This window comes from Theropithecus gelada, chromosome 11 (genome assembly GCF_003255815.1).
Source record: "Theropithecus gelada isolate Dixy chromosome 11, Tgel_1.0, whole genome shotgun sequence".
Classification (NCBI taxonomy): Eukaryota; Metazoa; Chordata; class Mammalia; order Primates; family Cercopithecidae; genus Theropithecus; species Theropithecus gelada.
Window position 1 is genome coordinate 59,185,985 of NC_037679.1, and position 23,814 is coordinate 59,209,798.

The 23,814-nt window shown below is 39.0% G+C and overlaps 1 protein-coding gene across 7 annotated transcripts in view; it reads right to left on the reverse strand.

Annotated features, from left to right (window-relative positions):
- Nucleotides 1-23,645, reverse strand: part of ANKS1B (ankyrin repeat and sterile alpha motif domain containing 1B) — a 1,261,968-nt gene extending 1,238,323 nt beyond the window's left edge. For 6 of the 7 annotated variants that reach the window (XM_025401058.1, XM_025401057.1, XM_025401056.1 and 3 more), the window contains exon 1: nt 23,023-23,645. In XM_025401058.1, coding sequence (XP_025256843.1) covers nt 23,023-23,156 — 134 coding nt within the window. In that variant the 5' untranslated portion in view covers nt 23,157-23,645. The remainder of the gene's footprint in view (nt 1-23,022) is intronic. The other variant, XM_025401059.1, reaches the window with a different exon arrangement.
- Nucleotides 23,646-23,814: the final 169 nt, after the last annotated feature.

Sequence of the window (23,814 nt, forward strand, 5' to 3'; positions counted from 1 at the left end):
CCTCAATTCAGGTGTTGGTCCATAGTCAACTAAGGGTCTGCGAAAGTTTTCCAAATGGGTTCCTCGCTAATCTAAAATAAATACACATTAAAAATAGTAATAATGGTAGAGTCTGGATAACATTTATAGCCAATAACCAGGAAAAATGGAAGGATAGGCATTCATTTTGAGTGACTTTACTATTGGAAACTCCCAGGCAGTTACAGCATTGCTATTAACACCATTGTCACTTTGGATAAGGTGTCCAACTGCATCACACAGTATTTTGATTCTTTAAAGAAGTGAGGGGCCAGGCATGATGGCTCACACCTGTAATCCCAGCACTTTGAGAGGCCGAGGTGGACAGATCATCTGAGGTCAGGAGTTCAAGACCAGCCTGGCCAACATGGTGAAACTCCATCTCTACTAAAAATACCAAAAATTGGCCAGGCATTGTGACAGGCACCTGTAGTCTCAGCTACTCGGGAGACTGAAGCAGGAGAATCGCTTGAACCTGGGAGGCAGAGGTTGCAGTGAGCCGAGATTGTGCTACTGCACTCTAGCCTGGGCAACAGAGCGAGACTCCTTCTCAACAAAACAAAACAAAACAAATGAAGTGAGGGAATCTAAACAGAAAAGAGCAGGAAATGTAAGGTGGACAAAGACTTCTGGTTTGAGTGTATTATCTTAAAAAGTTCACAAAATCGCTCAGGTAATAAACATTTTTCTACATGCCTCTTTTCTGAGATTTTATACACTTTCTCCCCCTAGCCATGAGGTGGGGCTCAAGGAGACTCAGAAGCCCCTAGTTTATGCTACAAGATCCTATCTCCCTGCCTGCCCCCGATCCTCACTGCCTTGATTCCTGGTCTTTTCAAGGCCTGGCAGTTCAACATTTCCTTGATTCTATGAGAGACTTCTATAGTCATAAATTCCCATTTCCCTTTAAAGAAAAAGCAAGCCAGACCTCCAAGGAAGGATATCTTAAACATGGATCTTGCACCCTTTTCTGCAGCTCCAGAGAAATGATGATAATACTATAGATTAGACTGCTGAGAAAATAGGTGCATCTATCCATCCCAAGAGTCAAGAGTTTTGGAGGGGTTTTGAAAGGTAGTCAAAGGTAGATGGGTACTCTGCATGTTCCCTTGTTCTGCTGATGAATGTCACGAAGTACAAAGTTTAAGAAGCATTTCTCTGGAAGCCCAAGGACAACATAAAAATAGAAAGCCAAGATACAAATACTTTGAAATACTGTGAAAAGGTCCTGCGTTATTAGAGGTATTGATAAGAAAACAAGACGTTAGGAAAAGAGTAGAAATCATTATTTCTTTAGATCCCTAGATGTTTTCTTGTGTATTAAGTTTGACATTTTTAAAATCCAAGCTGGTTTCTTTTTTTTTTTTTTTTTTTTTTTAATTTTACTTTAAGTTCCGGGATATGTATGCAGAACGTGCAGGTTTGTTACGTAGGTATACGTGTGCCATGGTGGTTTGCTGCACCTATTGACCCGTCCTCTAAGTTCTCTCCCCTCACCCTCCCACCCCCAACAGGCCCTGGTGTGTGTTGTTCCCCTCCCTGTGTCTATGTGTTCTCATTGTTCAACTCCCACTTATGAGTGAGAACATGCAGTGTTTAGTTTTCCGTTCCTGTGTTAGTTTGCTGAGGATAACAGCTTCCAACTTCATCCATATCCCTGCAAAGGACATGATCTCATTCATTTTTATAGCTGCATAGTATTCCATGGTGCATATGTACCACATTTTCTTTATCCAGTCTATCATTGATGGGTATTTGGGTTGGTTCCATGACTTTGAGATTGTAAATAGAGCTGCAATAAACATACTTGTGCATGTGTCTTTATAGAATGATTTATATTCCTTTGGGTATATACCCAGTAATGGTATTGCTGGGTCAAATGGTATTTCTGGTTCTAGATCCTTGAGAAATCACCATACTGTCTTCAATAATGATTGAACTAATTTATATTTCCACCAACAGTGTAAAAGCTTCCTATTTCTCCACAGTCTCGCCAGCATCTATTGTCTCTTGACTTTTTAATAATCACCATTCTGACTGGCATGAGATGGTATTTCATTGTGGTTTTGATTTCCATTTCTCTAATGATCAGTGATGTTGAACTTTTTTACACGTTTGTTGGCCATGTAAATGTCCTCTTTTGAGAAGTGTCTGTTCATATCCTTTGCCCACTTTCTGATGGGGTTTTTTCTTATAAATTTGTTTAAGTTCCTTGTAAATTCTGGCTACTAGACCTTTGTCAGATGGGTAGATTGCAAAAATTTTCTCCCATTCTGTAGGCTGCCTGTTCACTCCGATTATAGGTTTTTTCATTGTGCAGAAGCTCTTTTGTTTAATTAGATCCCATTTGTCAAGAGTTCTCGTCTTAAGGTAGTAAAACTAAAATTCAGATCATCTTTCCATTGAGTTTGTTTTCCCAAACCTAGGGAAGGATAGCAGGAACTGATAATAGTGCCTGCTGTTTATTTTTTCTTAAATGTGGCATGCAAAGCTGAATGATCTTTTAAAGTACAGAATATAACTGCAATGAATTATTTCTGCAATACTTCCAACTATTTTTCCCTTTTTTTTGCAAATAACGGTAGCATATTTTGGTTACAGCAAATGTTTACTAAAGAGCTTCCTGGACATTTCTTTGCTTAGATTTATTTGTAGGAATTATAGTTTCCTGATAGTAATTTAAAGCTTGGGGAATCCCCAGTACAAATTACTTATTGTCCTGGTTCATTTGAAGCAATAATCATTTTTTTAAGACCTGTGCAGATGTGCCATAGTTTAAAATATACTTGTGTCAATTCCTAGACATATTTTTATGACATTTAAAAAATCATAGTGGGAATATCATATAACAAGAAAAACCTACTTGCTGAAATCCTTATCTCTATCAAATTCTGCAAACTCAACTTCCTCAGTGAATGACAGTTAATATCTCAGTTCTTTTATAACTCTTTTTCTGCATTATCATCATCTTACTAAAATTCTTGAGAATGCACTTTGCTGACAATTATGATAAAGAAAGACCTTCAGCTAAACAGAGCAAAAAATATATAAAGATTTTCTGTCTCTCATTCTGGAGGCCTACTACATGCCCACAACAATATACATGAAAAAAAAAAAGCCCATTAAAAAATGCAAAGTGCTGACCAGCCTATCAAATTATCGTCATCTCTCCTCCAAAGTGCAAGGAGAAATAGTATCCAGGAGAACTGCCACACAGTGCTCATGCTTTGCTCATAATCTGATGTTACCTACAATTATTAATTGCTCAATTTTCTTCCAATATAAGGTACAACCAATGCTGACTTTGAAAGAGAGATTATCATTATCATCACTATAGATAAAAAGAAGAGCATTATGTTACTCTCCTCCTCCACTTTCTCTTCCACTCCCTATTCCTCTTTTCCTTCCTTCTTATTTCCCTTCTCTTCCTGAAAAATTCAGTTCCTACAGCTATTAAGTAACACAGAGAAAGGTAGGTGTCCACACCAGAGGAAAGACGGAAGGCACAGTGGAATGGTAGGAGGTGTGTCCATATTGGGGGAGGCCTAGTGTGGGATACCATAGCCTAAGTGAGAGGGCATCCCCATGGATCGCTGGCATGATATGAGAGGGTTAGAACCCACATAGGGTGAAGAGGGTACCCATGTGGTGTTGGCAGAGGGGGACACCCCAGCATGGGATGTCAGTATTCAAACAGAATGAGAGGGTATCCTTATGCAAGGGTGACTTCGTGCAGGGGGATTAGAGCCCAAGCAGGATGAAAAGATTATTCCCCTGTAGATGCAGACCAGCACAGAGAGTCAGATCTGCAAAGGGTGAAGAGGTGTCTCTGCAGAGCAACAGCCTAGTGTGGGGTGACAGGGCCTAAGAGGTAAAAGGGGGACATTAACGAAGGGAGGGGATGATAGTGGAGAGGAGATTGATAGCATATAAGAGTACTTATCAAGTAAGTATATACACAAAGACAACAGAAGCCAGACTGGAGAAGGATGAAGGAAGTTAACAATAAACTCATATTTATTTTTAATAACTATAGAGATGTAAATATGTGTACATAGTGTATGTGAATATATTCACTCCCTGGCTGAGAGGATCTGGGAGATATGACACTCCAAAAGCCATGAGCATACGAAATACCCAAATCTTAGCCTCTAATGGCCCACTTTCCAATAAAAGGAACAAGGCCACTTGGAGAAAAGGTTGATTCCAGGGCTAAGGCAGGAAAAGATGAGTCCTGGAACATTTTATGATGCCAAAAGCAAGGAAATGCTCAAAGAATGGTTCCAAAAAAAGTCAGCCTAAAAGGGATCCTACTGAGATAATTTAAGCATCAAAATTAATGACAGCAATGCATTATAACCTAGGCAATAAAATAGTAAACCATGAGTCCACACTGATATAAATAAATGAATAAAAGAAAGTTTGATGAGGAATGGGATACCTGCATAGTTTAAATGTACCTCCACACAAAATAGTTATTAAAGGGGGAAAAGGTAATAATAGATATAGAAGCTTGACAACCACCATCATAAGCAAGTGATTAAAATGAACATCATCAGCAATGGGGCAGATCAAATCCCATGCCACATGACAGGATACAATGAAAAGAACAGAGCATCCTTCTGTGGCATTCCCACCAAAGGTGCACAACCTGGGCCAGGCACGGCAGCGCACGCCGGTAATCCCAGCACTTTGGGAGGCCGAAGTGGGCAGATCACTTGAGGTCGGGAGTTTGAGACCAGCCTGGTCAACATGGCGAAACCCCGTCTCTACTAAAAATACAAAAATCAGGTGCATATTTGTAGTCCCAGCGACTCAGGAGGTTAAGGCACAAGAATCGCTTGAACATGGGAGGCAGAGGTTGCAGTGAGCCAAAATTGCGCCACGGCACTCCAGCCTGGGCAACAAAGTGAGACTGCGTCTCCAAAAACAACCAAACATCAACAAAAAAAGTGCACAACCTGAATGTAATAATAAGAAACAGCAAGTAAACCCAAAGTGAGGGACACCTTATAAAATAACTGGCTTAGAGTCTTTGTGTCAAGATGACAAAAGTCAAAGAAAGACTGAGAAATTATTCACACTCAAGAAGACTAAGCAAGTATGACAACCAAATGCAGTACATGATTTTGAACTGGATCCCAATAAAGACATTATTGGGACAGTTGGCAAAACTTGAATGGGGTCTGAGGAATAAATGGCTGTAATATGACAAAGTTGATTTTCTGATTTTAGTGACTGTATTGTGGTTATGTCGAAGAATGTCCTTGTCTGTAGGAAACACAAGCTAAAGTATTCTGGGGTGATTAGGTTGACAACTTACTTGCAAATGGTTCAGGAAAAAAAAAGAGTTATTTAAACTATATTTCCAGATTTTCCATAATACGTGATTATTTCAAAATAAATGTTAATTTTAAAAATAAAAATATTTCACAGTATATAGTTCTACCTCCAAACATTAAAGAATTATCTGAACCTGACTCATGGTCGGATTTAGATCTGATGTATAATGCGAGATGGCAGCCAAATGCTGATGCTGGACTGCTCAAAAGAAAAAGCTAAATTTGTGAGTTTTTGTGCCCTAGTAAAATTAGATACTACTATATAGTTAACTATTACCTCATGTAAATGATTTTTGTAAGGGCCTAGAGACAAGAGTCTATTTTCCAGCCTCCAAAGCACTACCACCATACTAAATGCACAGTGTACACCTCAAAATATTTGCACACCATAAAAATATGTCTCAAAATATTTTAATGCTTTTAAAAAGGAGAAAATAGTAATGATAGGCTTACTAGGAACCCATTAATCTCATGGATTACAGCACAGCACATACAACTTCCATGGAACACAATTTTTTTCTGTTCAAATTATCTTTGTAAGGAATGTACAAGATAGAAAACAAATACTAAATCTTTGGTGACCAGTACCACTCCTAAAAGCAAGAGGAAAAAAGCAATCCTCTGCCTCTAGGATCAGAGGAAGATTGGCCAAGTAGTATCACTCCCTATGGCCTGTCTTGGTGCCTATAGTTACACCATTAAAGATTTAGGTTAAGACAATGTAGATAAACAAATGACCTATTACAATGCAAATATTCCAGAGTTTCCCATTCAAATAAAGATACTCATTAAATATATAAAATTATGATTCATAATTATGAATAATTTATTGACTATTTAAATTATTTATTGCATAAATATTAATGCTTACTAACAATAAGCATTTTATTCCCTCCTATGTAATAGGTACTGTGATAGATATTTTACATAAATTATCTTTAACCATTCCAACTCTACAAGATAAACGTTATCACCTCCACTTTATAAATAAGGAAACTGAAGCCCAAAGAAGTTAAGTCACCTGCATAGCACCAAATGTCCTTTCAATGGCAGAGTCTACATTCAAACTCAAGACTCTGAGTTTTTCCATTATGGTCTTCTTTTTTCTTTTCTTAGAGATTACAGATTTTGTTTTCTTAGAGCAAGAGAGGTCTTGCTCTGTCACCCAGGCTGGAGAACAGTGGTGTAAACATAGTTCACAGCAGCCTCAAACTCCTGGGCTCAAGCAATCCTTCCACCTCAGCCTCCCAAGTCACACGGATTACAGGTACAAGTCATTCCATTACATTCTGCTTCTTCTTTCACTATGTAATTTACTATTCTGAAAAAGAGAGCCGGGCGCAGTGATGCACGCCTGTAATCCCAGCACTTTGGGAGGCTGAGGCGGGCGGATCACAAGGTCAGGAGATCGAGAATATCTTGGCCAACATGGTGAAATGTCGTCTCTACTAAAAATATAAAAATTAGCTGGGCATGGTGGTGCGTGCCTGTACTCCCAGCTACTCTGGAGGCTGAGGCAGGAGAACTGCTTGAACCCAGGAAGCAGAGGTTGCAGTGAGCCAAGATCACACCACTGGGCGACAACGGTAAAACTCCGTCTCAAAAAAAAAAGAAAAAAGAAACATGGAGATCTATGGTATGAGGGAATAAAATGCCATATAGGAAAGCTTATTGGTACAGGATAAAACTAAATTATGAGACTACTGAGTTTTGGGTAGAAGAAGCCAAAGAATGCCTTAGAACCATGAAAGGAAGAAAGGCTAAGCAAACGGACAGAAGAGCACAGGAAGAGGGGGTGAGGAAGGTCGAAGGACAAACTGCCTGCTTCCCCAGTTTTTCTACACAGCTTAATACTAGAGTTGACAAAAGTCCCCGAATTAATAATAAGCTCAGTTAAAAACAACAGGGTCAGATTTACTGGCTAACACGGTGAAACCCCATCTCTACTAAAAGTCCAAAAACCCAGCCAGGCATGGTGGCAGGCGCCTGTAGTCCCAGCTACTCAGGAGGCTGAGGCAGGAGAATGGCGTGAACCCGGGAGGCGGAGTAGAGATTGTGCCACTGCACTCCAGCCTGGGCGACATAGCGAGACTCTGTCTCAATAAATAAATAAATAAGGCCTGTGGTGAACACTATACTTTCCTTCTTTGTGTGAAAGGAATGAGGAGAAATAAATCCCACGCACATGGTTTAGATGTTTGTCCCCTCCAAATCTCATATTGAAATGTGATTCCCAGTGTTGGAGGTGGGGTCTGGTGGGAGGTGCTTGGATCATGGGAGTGGATCCCTCATGAATGGCTTATCAGTATCCGCTTGGTGATGAGTGAGTTCTCACTCCAAATTTACATGAAATCTGGTTGTTTAAAAGTGTGTGGCACCTCCCTGCTCTCTCTCTTGCTCCCAGTCTCACCATTTTATACACAGACTCCCCTTTGCCTTCTGCCATGACTGGAAGCTTCCTGAGGCCTCACCTGAAGCAGACGCCAGCACCATGCTTCTAGTACAGCCTGCAGAACCCTGAGCCAATTTAACTCTTTTCTTCATAAATTATCTAGCTTCAGGTATTTCTTTATAGCAACACAAGAACTAACACATTCATCCATCTGGAGACATGAGATGGACAAGTTATTAAAATACCTTTGAAGACAACAGAAATTAGACAATATCAAGCATCCAAAACTTGGGGGGTAAAAAATTCCACACTGGGTTTTTGTGGGGGTTGTTTTGGTTCAGGTTTTTTTTTTTTTCTTTTTGCCCAGGCTGGAGTACAGTGGCATGATCATAGCTCACTATAGACTTGAACTCCTGGGCTAAAGCAATGCTTCTACCTCATCCCCCTGAGTAGCTAGGGCTACCACACCCAACTAATTTTTTATTTATTTTCTGTAGAAACAGGGCCTTACTATGTTGCCCAGCCTGGTCTTGAACTCCTCGGCTCAAGCAATCCTCCCACCTCAGCCTCCCAAAGTGCTGGGATTACAGGTGTGAGCCAACACACCTGGACTAACCCTGTAGTACAGTGAAAATAACTGACAAGGGCATATTTTTGAAATTTCTTTAGGTGATTTGCTTTACCACTCAATTCAGTTTACTGTTCATGTGCTATCAAGAAACAAATTCAAAGCAAAATACTGCCAGTAATATGAAAATGATAAGCACACAAAAATAATTGAGAACTATGTAGGAACTAAATATTACTACATAATTTTCTGGAAAATGTACTTTCTATTTACATGTTGGAAATATATTGGTATATTCATATTTTAACATAGGATATGCATTGATTCCTATGGCACTAGGAAGCAATACAGCACAATTGAAAGACATCTGGGATCAGAAACACCTGAATTTGCTTCTTCACTCTGCATGAGTGCTGATTATAAAACTACTAACTTTGTAACTCTGGGCAAGTTATTCAATTTTTCTGACCTTTTAATACATAAATAAAAATGGGGTTAATAATAAAGATATTGCAAGACTTGTAAAAATTGAAGAATGTAATTTTATGTAAAAAAGTGGTCTGTGTGATAATGTTTATAACATTACTTATAATAATAAAGTCAAAAATCATCCAAGTATCTATCATTAAGAAAATATAAACTAACAACAGTATATACACCAGATTACTGGTTATCAAATGTTAGTGCACTTAAGAATGTTCTAGGGGGGTTGTAAAATGCATATTTCCAGGCCTTACACTAAGAAATTCTTAGAATATTCAGAAATCCGGGGTGGGATCAGGAAATAACACGTTTAACAAACAACCATAGGTGCTTCTGATGGAGGACATCTACAAAAAGTATGCAGGAGATGGAATACGATGATGCCATTAAAAACAACTATGAAGACTTTGAAATAACATTGAAAAAGTATATGATATACCCTTAAGTGAAAAATTCAGGATCAAAACTTGTATGCTTTATCTGATAACTACATTAAACATGCTTAAGAAAAAAGTTGTTTTTAGCAATAGGATTAAAGGTAATTTTTGATCTTTTACTCAAATTTTTAAAGTCATGCTATTATTATAAATGAATCACTAACACATTAAAATTGAAAAAAAATGGATCCTCATGGCCTTCAGGAGTATGCTGAAACTCCTTAGGGCAACACACAAGGTCCTTCTATCTCCAGACTTAACTCTTGTCCATGCTCCATATCAAACTACTTATAATACCCCAAGTTATATTCTACATTTTCACACACTATTATTGAATATACTGTTCCTTCTGCCTGAAATGCCCTTTCTCCAACTTGTCTGGAAAATTCCTACTCATCCCACAAGATTCAAGCACTACCTCCTCTCTGCAGTTTCCCCTGAATACTCCTCCAAGTCAAATTCTGGGTGCCTCCTTCTTGCTCCCAGTATTCCTACAGCATTGTTTGGCATTTCCATTGCTCCATATATCACCCTTTATTTTACCTTTTTGCTGATAGATCTAGCCCATTATTCTGCTAGTACCTGGGGTAGGTAGAGATTATCTCATTCAGTTTTAGAAACCACAAGGTACTCAGCAAATACTTGTTAAAATAAGTAATGACCTTTTTTTTGTTATCGCTGTTCTTAGTTACCAGTTCTCTAAAAAATCCTGAGTGCCCTGCTGGTTAGTTGGATAATACATGGCTCAATGATTAATGAGCTTTGTCTAATACACACACACACACACACACACACACACACACACGCAGCATAAAACAAACCCATGAAAAATTTTTAAGAAACAGTTTAACCATTGTTTGTAATTCTTCACATTCTCTGCTTATGTCTTCAAAGTTTCTAGCAACCTTCAGGATGACACACCACTCTGGTCAATAGCCAAAGCAGGCTAACAGGAATAACTCTGCTCTGGGCTCCTCCATTGCTGGCGTTTACCCAGCCAAAGAACGTCCCTGCAGAATTCTTGCTGCTTCCCCCAAACACACTCCCACTCACTGCCATCTCCACACTAGCAGTAAAATATCTATATAAAACAGAGATAATTCTGTAAGTAAATAGAGCAGTTTTTTAGTATATTCAAAACACTAGGTACTATATTTAGCATATTTGTGTAATACATAAAACATCTCAAATGTAGATTACTAACTAGAGGTACCAAACAAGAACCTAAAGTGACTAATAGTAATTCAGGCCAAAAGAAAAAAAAAAAAGAAAAATTAATGTGGAAGAATGCTAATTGAGATCCAGGTATCAAAACTTCAAATGCTTCCCGTGTACCATAAAACATAAGTTTTAGGAATAACCTGGATGCTGAAGCCAACTTGCAACACAATTTTTTAAAAAAGAAAAATAAAATATATTTTTTAACATTTGAATATCAAGCCACATTAGGCATTAACGCCGTGACACAACTTTGTTACATATCTCTGTCACCTGTGATATAATAAATGTGTACAGAAATACTTTGTTTTATTGCACACTTCACAGATACTGTATTTTTTTAAAAATTGAAGATTTATGGGAACCATATGTCTAACAAGTCTGACAGTACCATTTTCCCAATTAGGCCAATGTGCTCAGTTCATGCCTCTGTGTCACATTTTGGTAATTCTCACAATATTTCAAACTGTTTCATTATTTTTATATCTGCTATGATGATCTGTGAACTAAATAATGCTGTGTGTGTTCTCACCACTCCACCAACTGGCCATTCTATCTCTCTCCTTCTCCTCGGGCCTCCCTATTCCCTCGGATACAACAATATTAAAATTAGGCCGACGAATAACCCTTCACTGACCTATAAGTGTTCAAGTGAAAGGAAGAGTCACACATTTCTCACTTTAAATGAAAAGCTAGAAATGAATAAACTTAGTGAGGAAAGCATGTTAAAAGTCGAGACAGACGGAAAGCTAGGCCTCTTATGCCTAACAGTTAGCCAAGCTGCAAATGCAAAGGAAAAGTTCATGAAGGAAATGAAAAGTGCTACTCCAGTGAACACATGAATGATAAGAAAGCCAAAGAGCCTTATTGCTGATATGGAGAAAGTTTGAGTGGTCTGGATAGAAGATCAAAACAGCCACACAACATTCCCTTAAGGCAAAGCCTAATCCAGAGCAAGGCACTAACTCTTCAATTGTATCAGAGCTGACCGGAGCTGGGGAAGCTGCAGAAGAAAAATCTGAAGGTAGCAGAGGTTCAGGGGGTTTAAGGAACAAAGCCATCTCCATAACATAAAATGGCAAGGTGAAGCAGTTAAGCGCTGATGCAGAAGCTGCAGCAAGTTATCCAGAAGATCTAGCTAAGATAATTGATAAAGGTGACTACATTAAACAACAAAATTTCAGTGTAGATGAAACAGCCTTCTATTGGAAGAAGATGCCATCTAGGACTTTCATAGCTAAAGAGAAGTCACTGCCTGGCTTCAAAGCTTCAAAGGACAGGCTCCCTTGTTAGGGGTTAATGTAGCTGGTGACTTTAACTTGAAACCAATTCTTACTTACCATTCCAAAAATCCTAGGGCCCTTAAAAATGATGCTAAATCTACTCTGCCTGTGCTCTACAAGTGGAACAACAAAGTCTGGATGACAGCACATCTGTCTGTAGCATGGTTTACTGAATGTTTTAAGCCCACTGTTGAGACCTACCACTCACAGAAAAGAAGATTCCTTTCAAAATATTATGGCTCAGTGGCAGTGCACCGAGTCACACAAGAGCTCTGATGGAGATGTACAAGAGACTAATGTTTCCGTGCCTGCTAACACAACATCCATTCTGTAGCCCAGAGACTGAGGAGTAATTTTGGCTTTGAAGTCTTCTAAATGAAGAAATACATTTTGTAAGGTTGTAGCTGCCATACCTAGTGGCAGCTATAGAACCACTAAGAACATCTGCAGGCCAGGTACAGTGGCTCATGCCTGTAATCCCAACACTTTGGGAGGCCAAGGTGGAAGGATCACTTGAGCCCAGGAGTTCAAGACCAGTCTGGGCAACATAGGGAAACTCTGTCTCTACAAAAAAATTTAAAATTATCCAGGCATGGTAGCACATGCCTGTGGTCCCAGCTACTCAGGGGGATGAAAGGAAAGAATCACTGAGCCTGGGAGGTCAAGGCTGCAGTGAGCACAGTGATCATGTCACTGCACTCCAGGCCTGGGTGACAGAGTGAGACCCTATCACAAATAAATAAATAAAACATTTGTGATTCATGGGAGGAGGTCAACATTAACAGGAGTTTTGGAAGAAGTTGATTCTAACCCTTATGAATGACTTTGAGGGGTTCATGATTTCAGTGGAGAAAGGAACTGCAGATGTGGTGGAAACAGCAAGTGAAATAGAAGTGGAGCCTGAAAATTGGACTGACTGACAACAATCTCATGATAAAATTTGAACAGATGAGGAGTTGCTTCTTATGGACGAGCAAAGAAAGTGGTTGCATGAGTGGAATCGACTCCTGGTGAAGATACTACTAGTGAAGACACTGTGAACATTGCTGAAACGTCAACAAAGGATTTAGAACACGATATAAATAAAGCAGCAGCAAGGCTTAAGAGGAGTAACTCCAGTGACCCCAATTTTGAAAGTCCTACCATGGGTAAAATGCTATCAAACGGCATCTCATGCTACGGAAACATCTTTTGTGAAAGGAAGAGTCAACTAATGTGAAACTTCATTATTGTCTCATTTAAGAAATTGCCACAGCCATCCCAACCTTCAGCAACCACCATTCTAATCAGTCAGCAGCCAACAACATTGAGACAAGACCTTCTACCAGCAAAAGGATTACAACTTGCTGAAGGCTCAAATGATCATTAGCATTTTTAGCAATGAAGTATTTTTTAATTACGTACATTGTTTTGTTAGACATAATGCTGTTGCACACTTAACAGAGTACAGTATAGTGTAAACATAACTTTTATATGCACGGGAAAACCAAAAATTTTGTATGACTCACTTTATTGCAGTGGTCTGAAAACAAATCTACAATATGTCTGAGCTATGCCTGTACATCTAAGTAATAACTTCTGATACAGGCAAATATTATATGTTTATATCTAAAATGGGTTTATATAATCCAATAAAAAATTCTAGCGACTAAATGAGTAGCAAAAAGAAAAGACTTTTCTATCACCAGTCATATACTCTCTCATTTCTTATGCCTCCAGTCAAATCCCTTCCCTTTCGGCCTTTAAGAAGGAAGAATTAGCCAGGCATGGTGGTTCACAGCTATAATCCCAGAACTTTGGGAAGCCAAGTCAGGAGGATGGCTTGATCCCAGGAGTTTGAGACCAACCCAGGAGTTCAAGAACAGTCAAGGCAGGAGGATCACGTGAGATCTCAACAACAGACCCCAACAGACAGGGTTTCCCTATGTTGCCCAAGTTGGTCTTGAACTCCTAGGTTCAAGTGATCCTCCTACTGTGGCCTCCCAAAGAGCTGGGATTATGGGCATGAGCCACTGTGCCTGTCCCACAAATGTTCTTAATGGTGTCTAGCATGGTGAATCCTTTCTAGAAGGTTTTCAATTTACTTTGTCCAGATCCATCAGAAGAATCACTACATATGGCAGGAGTTTGAGGAACAGTGAGGCCCTGTCCTTACAAAAAAAATGAAAAAATTTGCTGGGCGTGGTGGCACGTGCTGGTAGTCCCAGCTACTTGGAGTCTGAGGCATGAGGATCACTTAACCCTGGGGAGCAATGAGGCTGCAGTAAGCTGTGATCACACTGCTGCACCCCAGCCTGGGTGACAGAGTGAAAACTTGTCTCCAAAAAAAAGGAAGAATTGCCACCTGTATCCAACATTCTCTTACAAGCCTGGCAAAATCCCCTCCATTTGTTCTGCCAGAAGAGGTCGATGGCTTTACTATTTTGGCCTAATGTTTTGTTGCCTCTTTAAATGAAAATATGAACAGAGCTTTCTTTCTAAAAGCTTTACCAATCAATTACAACTTCACTATGAATTAACTGTCAAGTCCCACAAACACTTTTTGGTGGTAAAGAAAGGAAAGAAAAGGCACTGGGCCCATGAGGTTAGAGGATAAATTAACACTGATGTATAAGCATTCCCTTTCCTCTGCAGCCTCACCAGCATCTATTGACTTTTGACTTTTAAATAACAGCCATTCTGACTGGGTGAGATGCTGTCTCACTGTGGTTTTGATTTGCACTTCCCTGACAACTAGTGATGCTGAGCATTTTTTATATGTTTGTTGGTCACTTGTATGTCTTTAGAAATGTCTGTTCATGTACTTTACTCATTTTTTAATAGAGTTACTTGTTTTTTGCTTGTTGACTTGTAAACAAGTTCCCTATAGATTCTGGATATTAGGTCTTTGTCAGATACATAGATTACAAATATCTTCTCCCATTCTGTAGGTTGTCTGTCACTGTGGAAAGCAGTACAGAGATTTCTCAAGGAACTTAAAATTGCTACCATTCGACCCAGAAATCCCACTGCCGTGTATATACCCAAAAGAAAATGAACTATTCTACCAAAAAGACACATGCACTCATGTTCATTGCTGTGCTATGCACAGTAGCAAAGACATGGAATCAACCTAGATGCCCATCAACGGTAGACTGGACAAAGAAAATGTGGTACATATACACCGTGGAATACTATGTAGCCATAAAAAAGAATGAATCCATGTCCTCTGCAGCAACAGCTCCTCCAATGGAGCTGGAGGCCATAATTCTAAGTAAATTAACACAGGAACAGAAGACCAAATACCACATGTTCTCACTTATAAGTGGGAGCTAAATATAAAGCATATATGGACAAAAATAAGGGAACGATAGACACAGTGGACTACTAGAGGGTGGAAGGGGGGTAGGCTACAAAACAGCCTATTAGGTACTATGCTCACTACCTAGGTGATGGGATTCATGCTCCAAACCTCAGTGTCATGCAATATTTCCATGTAACTAATCTACACACATACTTCCTATATCTAAAATCTGTTGAAATTCTTTTTTTAAATATTGAGATAGGCTGGAATCTAGAGATGATGCCAGCTGGCACAAAAACTGGAGCCAGGGTGAACTTGTAGTAATTAGAAAAAAAGGCTTTTTTTTCTGAGACGTGATTGAGGGTTAAGGGGAATGTGGTGTGGGAAACAGAAACAGGAAAGGAGGTTGGCTGTTCATGCTCACATCCATCAATCAAGATTTGATCCAATTTGATCAAAGAATGGTAACAAGTCTAAGAAGTTTGTTTCAGTTCACTTAACTAGAAGTAATTAACCACTTCAAATAAAGCTACTCTCATAACACAACAGAATCCAAGTAACTACTGCACAGCTTAATCAAAGTTCCATTTCACAACTAGATCCATGAAGACATGTCGTTTAATAAGAAAGCATGATTCATAAGAATCAGATTCAGAGATGAACACTCTGGACAGTGCAGGAGAAGAAAGAGTGTTTTAGTCTATTTTGTGTTCCTATAAGAGAGTACCTGAGACTGGGTAATTTACAAACAATGTATGTTTTTGTGATTCACATTTCTGGATGCTGGGAAGTAAAAGAGCATGGTACTAGCATTTGCTCAGCATTTGGTGAGGACCTTCTTATTGCATTATCCCATGGCAGAAGGCAGAACGGCAAGCAAGTATGGGAAACAGAAAGAGGAAATTGGGCTGAACTGATTCTTTTGTGAGGAGCCTCCCATGATAACTAACCCACTCCCACAATAATGGCATTAATCCATTCATACGTGCAGAGCCCTAATCACCTCTAAAGGGTCTCACCTGTTTGTTTTTGTTTTTATTTTGAGTAGGGTCTCACTCTGTCACCTAGGCTGGAGTTCAGGGGCATAATCATTGCTCACTGCAGCCTCAAACTCCTAGGCTCAAGCAATCCTCCCCACCCAGCCTCTCAAGTAGTTGGGGCTACAGATGTGCAATTCCACACCTGGTTGTTTTGTTTTGTTTTTTATAGAGACAGAGTCTCACTATGTTACCTAGGCTATTCTTGAACCTTTGGCCTCAAGTGACACTCCCACCTCAGCCTCCCAAAGCCTGCAATTACAGGTGTGAGCCACCATGTCCAGACAGATCCCATCTCTTCATACTGTCACAGTGACAAATAAATTTCAACATGAGTTTTGGAGACAACATTCAAATCATAGCACTGTGGAAAACATAATTTATTATTTGGTCATATTTTTTGATCCATCTTCAAAAATCAATTAAAAGCCTCACCCAGATTTAACACAAAGGTAAAATTTATTTGATATCCTACTGACACTAAAGAAGAAAAGTAGACTCTAAGAAAAGTTTCTAGATCTGTATTACACAAGAAAATTCAATGAGTTTTCAACTGGCATTGTGCCTCTGCTTGCCTGTAAGGCTTACATAACCATGTCCTCACACGCATGAGAAAGAACTGGAAGATAGAGGAGTCTTCTTTGTAAATTCCTTTTTCAAATATAAAATATTCTCCCATATCAACAGATGATGAGTAATAAAAACTCACTGTATTTTAATTAACATCATTCTGCAATATGTCCAAAATGGAAACTGAAGACACTCTAAAATGCATTAAGTGTTAAATATCTTCAGGTTCCATAGGTTGAAATTAGTCTTTTCTAACCTTTGTCTGGCATTATAGTCAGCTTCCATTTCTAGTTAAATACTCAGAAATAATGTCTATCACAGGCTTCTGATCAAATTTTCCAAAATTACCTCAAAATTATTTCATTATATAACTGAACTAATCAAATTGTTTACTGTCACCTGAAAGATTAACTTGCTAAAGTCAGTAGAGGCACTAACAAATATTGTATGCTTCTGCCTTAATGTCAGTGAAGACTTGCATCAGCCTTTGTCATCTGTAAGAAATCACTGTCACACAAGAAACTGCAAAGGATGGACAGGTTGAGTAGTAGTCACTGGCTGGTTGCCCTAGTTCACTGCTACACATCACCCTCAGTGTTTTGAAAAGGGAGCTGAAAACCCTGCTCAGTGAAGAAAGAGGTCAATACCAAAATTCGCTCTCCTTTCGCCTTACTCCCCATCATGCAGCTGGCACTGTTCACTCTGGCAGATACAGCTCCCTGAACATAATGGTGCAATCACCACTTCAAACATCATTACTATCTAAAATAGATAACCCACTTGCAACTTGACTATTTTTATAGATATAACGTTTTCATGGAGCTTAACTGCTCTATTTGTGATTTATTCCATTTAACCAATGCAGTTTCCCTGAAAGTGAGTTTCTTATATCAGAGTCCCAATAACCACAATTGCCCAAATAGTTGTGAAAATTACAGTACTTCCTAGTTGCCTGTTATCTCCTTGTACTCATCACCAAAACGTCATGAGCTGAATCCTAAATCTGAAAAATTATAAGCTCTCTTGTTTTTATGTCTTTGGTGACCAGAAGATTGTTTTGCCCCACTTCTTACCAATCTACTTTTCATATGGGGATCTTAAGAACTGTATTATTTATTTCTGACAAGAATTTAGTAAATACCTCTTATATAAAACTAAACACTTCGAGGCATTAAGAAAATCCAATAAATTGAGGCATTAATAAACTTTTATCACTATATTAAAATACAAATAATTCTCAATCCGATACTCAGCAAAAAATTAATTTAATATACATTTTACATGGAAATTAGTTTTGTTTAGAATAAAAGGTAGTTGTGCCAAAGGAAGAGAGTTTTTTTTTTTAAGATTTTGCAGCTGTCTCATAAAAGATATGTTAAATAAACTGAAATTTCACATAAAATGTGGAGGAAGAAAAGGAGGGAGGCAACTCAATTTTAGTGCTCTGATGAGCTCAGATTTCCTTAAGGATGAAAGGGGGTAGTAAGAGGTATAACTGCAAGTAAACACAAAAAAGAAATATATACTTGTCCAGGAAAAACACTAATGTCCTTTTAAGCTAAGTTTGAAAAACAGAAAGGAGGTGTAATAGTTCACTAATTTAACCTTAAGTTCTGACAGAGTAAAAGGAAAACTCTGGGTAGTTTTAAACTACAAGAGAATTTTCTATGATATCTAACAATGCCAAGAATCTAATTCTTCCCAGCTTTTATTTTGCTTCTATTTTCCCTATTGAGAACCATTTTCAAATCAGAAGGGATAAACAAATAATTTCAGGAGATTACTGAAGGTCCAAACAGAGACCAAAAAGGACAGTAAGCTGCTTTAAATAAGTATGCACATCCAGACCCAGAAGAATTAGATGCAAGAGGGTAGAAGGAATTTTCGCCAATACTAGGAATTACCAATGATTCACTGCCAGAAACAAGCCATAATAAAGTAGACTGATTTTGATGGAATTTAAAGGGATAGATCAAAGGAATGCCATACACTTAAACACAGTGTGAATTTAGAAAGGCAGTAGATAAAATAACTCACAATATTCTCACAGGAACAATGGAGAGAAATAGCTGATTGTCTATTACGTGGCTTCAATTCTGGTAGAAATACCATGAGTAAAGATTGCTACTTTAAAATTTATACTAAGTTGAAGAGAGGTGCTTTGGGGATATAGCACAGTGTGTTGAATTTACGTTATAGAAAACATGCTTATTAAATCTCTGGATGATACAGAGGAGAGAAGTTAATATGCTGAAAGACAGATTGAAGAGTCAGAAAGAAGAAAAAAAAAGAGTCAAAAAGATCTAGAGAAATTACAAACACAACCTAAAACAAATCAGATAAAATGGAATGGGAATAATTTAAGCTCAACCAACACTTTTAAAAGTACCAGAAAGGGGAATCATGGCTTCACAGGTTATTGAAAAAACAATACCAGGAAATTATAATTGACTATATGTTCAACTTGAGCCAACACCATTACATGGCCCAGAAAATCTTGACCTGTAGGTAGGTCTTAGATCAATAATAAAGAGATAATAATTTCATTGTATCATGTTGTAATAGCTGCTATTTTATTTTAATTACATAATACATATTCATTACAGAACACTGGAAAATGCAAATAAGGAAAAGAAAAATAAAGCCCACCCACAATTCCACCACTCAAAGATGAATACTATCTTCATTTTGGCATCTTATCATTCCAGACTTCTTAAGCACATTGTAAATGTTCACACAAACTTATTTGTCCTTTCAAAAATAAGATCATACTATAAATGCTTCTTGTAACCTGTTGTCCTTGGGTTTTTTATTCAGCCATAATGTTCTACTCTGGTCAAGGGACATCTACTGCATTTTGTTAATTTCTAGTCACCATATTTTAAGAGGGTCATTGCAAAATTTGAGAATATATAAAGAAGGAAAAAGAGAGTAGTGAAAAGTATGAAAACTAAGTTCTTAACACCTATGCTCTCTTGCCATATAAAAGGTCAATACAGATGATAGCTCTTCCATGAAAAATACTTACAAGAAAACAGAAATACATGCACCCAAACAACTATCCTGGCAGATGAATTAGACTACTTTATATTGACCCGTACAGCCAATCTACTACCAATTGCTGAAAGTCACAGGGAAGTGGATTTTAGCTCAATGACAAGAAAAATTTTAAAATAATTACAGCTGTCAAAAATAGAATGGATCTAGTCGTTGGAAGGTCTAACAGGGCTGGAATAACTAACAGGTAAGAGATGTTACAGAGAAAATTTCTGCACTAGGTGAGAAGTTGGAAGAAAGGTCCCTCCCTATATGAAGATTCTATGATTCTAATGAGAAATTTACTGCCAGTCCAATATGAAGCAAATCTTTAGTCATTAAGGCCTTAAAGAATAGAGTCAAGCACTTTAGAGGTGCATGAAAAATATTGACACTAACGATGAACACCTATATGCTAAATGTTTTGCATTCATTACTTTATACTTCATTTAATCCTTTTATAACAACCTTATATGATAAGTACTATTATTACTATTTCCACTCTTACAGAATAGTGAGGCTTAGAGAGGTTTTTTAATTTAAGTCATTCTTACTTTTGCTGAAAATTGCAGTGCCACCCAAAAGCATACCGAATTCCCCATTATACAGTTACTGCTCAAAGGATCATTTCTTATTATCAGTAGGTAAGAAGTAATCAGAAGCATCTTCAGAAAAGTTCTTGTCTAGTGAACCCTCAAAGGGCAGTTGTGAGATTTTTTTAATTAGAAAAAAAATCAAAATTTAAGGAATTTCAAATTACTCTTCGTAGCAAAAAACGTTCAGATTGGACTGTCTAAATTGGCCATATACCTTTAAACTTTTGTGAATAAAACAGATTCAATGAATGAGACTTAAAATGTAGTAAAGCAAATCTGAATCACACATTTTCAAATCTTTGCCATTATTAATTATGTGACCATGGGCAAGTCCTTAATCTTATCTTTTTATTCCTTCATCTGTGAAATGAGAATGAACCTACTAAGGCTGACATAAGAATTGAATGAGATGACACAGGTAAGCATTTAGCATAGGTTCTGACACCATTATTACACAACCCAAGTAATAAAGCAAGTGGGGAAAAAGTGCCAAACATATTCTACAACTCATTCTAAAACATTAAGAAATTTCAAAGTGTCATTATGTTTGATAAGCGGACACATTTTCCATTATCCTGCCAATAAATTTCTGATGACAATCATTTTTGAAATAAAGTGACAACTAAATAAAATGTGCCTTCTTAGGAATGTCATTTTATGCAAATGATCGCCCAGATAATACAATTTCAACTCTCATTTTCTTCAGACACCATTCATTCAGTGTAAGATGGATAAAAGCAAGTTTAAAATTATTGGTTTTGTTTGTGATTTTTACAACTTGGTTCGAAGTACTCTAATAAACACATGTTGTTTACTTTTGTTTTCTATGTGCAATCTTTGTTGAAGAGTTACTGCTGCTATCTTTGACAACACTAGAAAAGAGAAAACCTCTCATTCAAGATATACACTCTGGGTCACTATTTTGATACTTTAGTGTTCACTAACATTAAATACTCGGTATTTTATCCCTAAAACTTGACATCTATTCTTTAAAAAAAAAAAAAAAATCACAGCTGGGAAAGGAGTATTTAAAGGATGTTTGCTTTTGAGTTTTGTCACAAAAAGTGTTTTTAAAATATGATTTATCACAATAAAATTAACTGAAGTTCTCACTGTTCTCAAAGAATTCCTCATGTTTTCCCCCCAAAAAAAATGTTTATTTTGAGAAACCTCTTTCAGCATACCAGTTTCTAGACATAATCATTTTTATAACTGATAGATCCACTGGCAAATATTTTTATTTTACCTGTAACTTAAAACTGTAAAGAGATAAAATGCTTTTATATAAACTATGTGACTACAGACAATTATTAGAGCTGCAATCTGAAATACGTACACATTGTCTGCCTGTGTTTGAAACTGAAGATTATTTAACAAGGGAGTACACACAAGTCATCTCTACGACCTATTGAAAAAATGTCCTATAAATATTCATTCTTCTGACATAAACTATCATTCCAATAAAATGTCACTGTCAACGAGTATCTAGAATAACATATGGGGCTTTTTAAAATCCCATCAACTACTTTTCAGCTAAATTTATTTCACTGTGATAGAAACTTTTCATTTTCCCTTTTAACTAGTCCTATAATTAATTGCGCTGTCTGACCACCACGACCTATGAGAACTTGCGTAAAGAACGCAATGTCATCACCCAAAAGTTTCTATTAAGCACTTGTCAAGGGTACCATGGAACAGTTTTTTAAAAACCAGGGAAATCGCTTGGGTTTTTTAAAAATTTTTACAAACATAATTGGGTTATCCAAGAAATGTTTTAAGGCAAAGATATGAATGACAATTGATGACTCCAAAAATATCCAGGATGAATTGGATAGCCACGATTTTATAAACTAAAGAGCTTCACTTGAATGGTATCTAGTGAATACTCTCCAGGCTTCCGCCCTCCCAGTTGATTTCATTTGTCCATCAATACAACTTTCAATAGTTTCTCAAGTATGCAAATCAACCCCGCTATTTCCAAAGGACTGCTGAACGAAGACCTTGACATTTTTTAAAATGTCATCTTAGAAAGATTCTCCAAGCAATATCAGTCTCACCTACATCTTCACATTAAAAGGCCTCTACTATATTCCATACACACTATCCCAATCCCGACCTGGCATCCTTCATCCTGAGCTATAATAACCAAGTTTCACTCAGCTATGTCCAGGTAACTGAAAGTACTGCTGGGGCTGCCTAACCTGCCTCATCAAGTTTTACACACACCCTGTACTGAAGACATCTCAGCAGAAAGAAGGTTCACTCACTTCATTTTGTGGGATCATAACCCACGGCACAGCAAACGCCTTCTGCAAGAGAAGGTAGGAGCCACGGAAGGCTGTGGCTTTTGGAGGGTAATTGCATGCACGCAAGAGCTTCTCTGACAATTTCATTTAACTAGACAAAAAAGGCTGGGTTCAAAGCTGCAAATATATAATAAACGTTGACGGAAAGCGGGCGGAACGTCGATTTTCTTCAAGCAACACTAGTACATGTACAAGTTCTGCACCACGGCTCAGAGGAAAAGTAGCTTACTGACGCATTGATGGAAGGCTATTTTAAAATTACTCAAAGAATCTAAGGCATCAATCTGACTGGGAGGCTCATACCTCCTCTCCATACACGCAGTCTGTTTTCCTATCTAATTTAAGAATGAATCGCTGGCAGCCACCAGGTGCAATAACCGTGAGGAGGAGGACGTATATCCATCACAATGCATAATGAGGTGTGCCAACCCCGGAGCTGGTGCCCGTCCTTACCTTAGCAGATTAGACAGGGGCAGGGGTCCGGATCCACCGCCCAGGATCCCTCCTTTCCTGCCAGACAGGAGTTTCTCCACCAGAGCCACATTTCCAGTGCGAGCAGCTTCCAGCAGCTCCTGGTCCTTCCCCATAGTCTCTCACCGACTCCCCCACAGAGTCCTTACCCCCTTTGGGTCCTTCTCCCCACCCACCCCCACTCCCCAAAATCCAGGGCCCTCCTCGCCCCACCCTAAAATAATGCAAGAGCTTCAGCACGGAGAGCTCCCTGCAGCCCCAGGCAGGGAGCACCACTCTCTCCTCCTCTTCGGGGCGCAGCTTTTACAATGGGGATCAGACCATGTCTTGAAAGAGGGGCTGGCCGAGCTGGGAGCCGCGACGCGCCCCCACAGCCACTCCCCTGTATTCCCGAGGCCTCGTTCCCGCGGGTGGGGCGTGAGGGGGTGGGGACTCAGGGGTGCTTTTGAGGAGCGGGAGGAGGGTGGTGAGGACCGAGGTCGGAGGAGGAAGAGGAGGCAGCAGAGACAGTCCTCGCTGGAGCGGGAGCGCAGGGAACACCCGCGGCGGCGGCAGCAGCCCGCGCGCCCTCCCGCCCGGCCTGGGCTCGCCTCAGCTTCCTTGGCGGTTACGCGGGGGCGGCGTCCGCGGCGGGGAGGAGCGCGGCGGCGCCGGCGGCTCGTGCGCCGTGGCCCGCGCCGAGGCAGTGCGGTGCGGACAAGCCGCAGCGAGCTCGTGCGGAGGGCGGCGGCGGCGGCGAGGCCTGGCGCGCGGGGGGCGTGTGCGAGCCGGCAG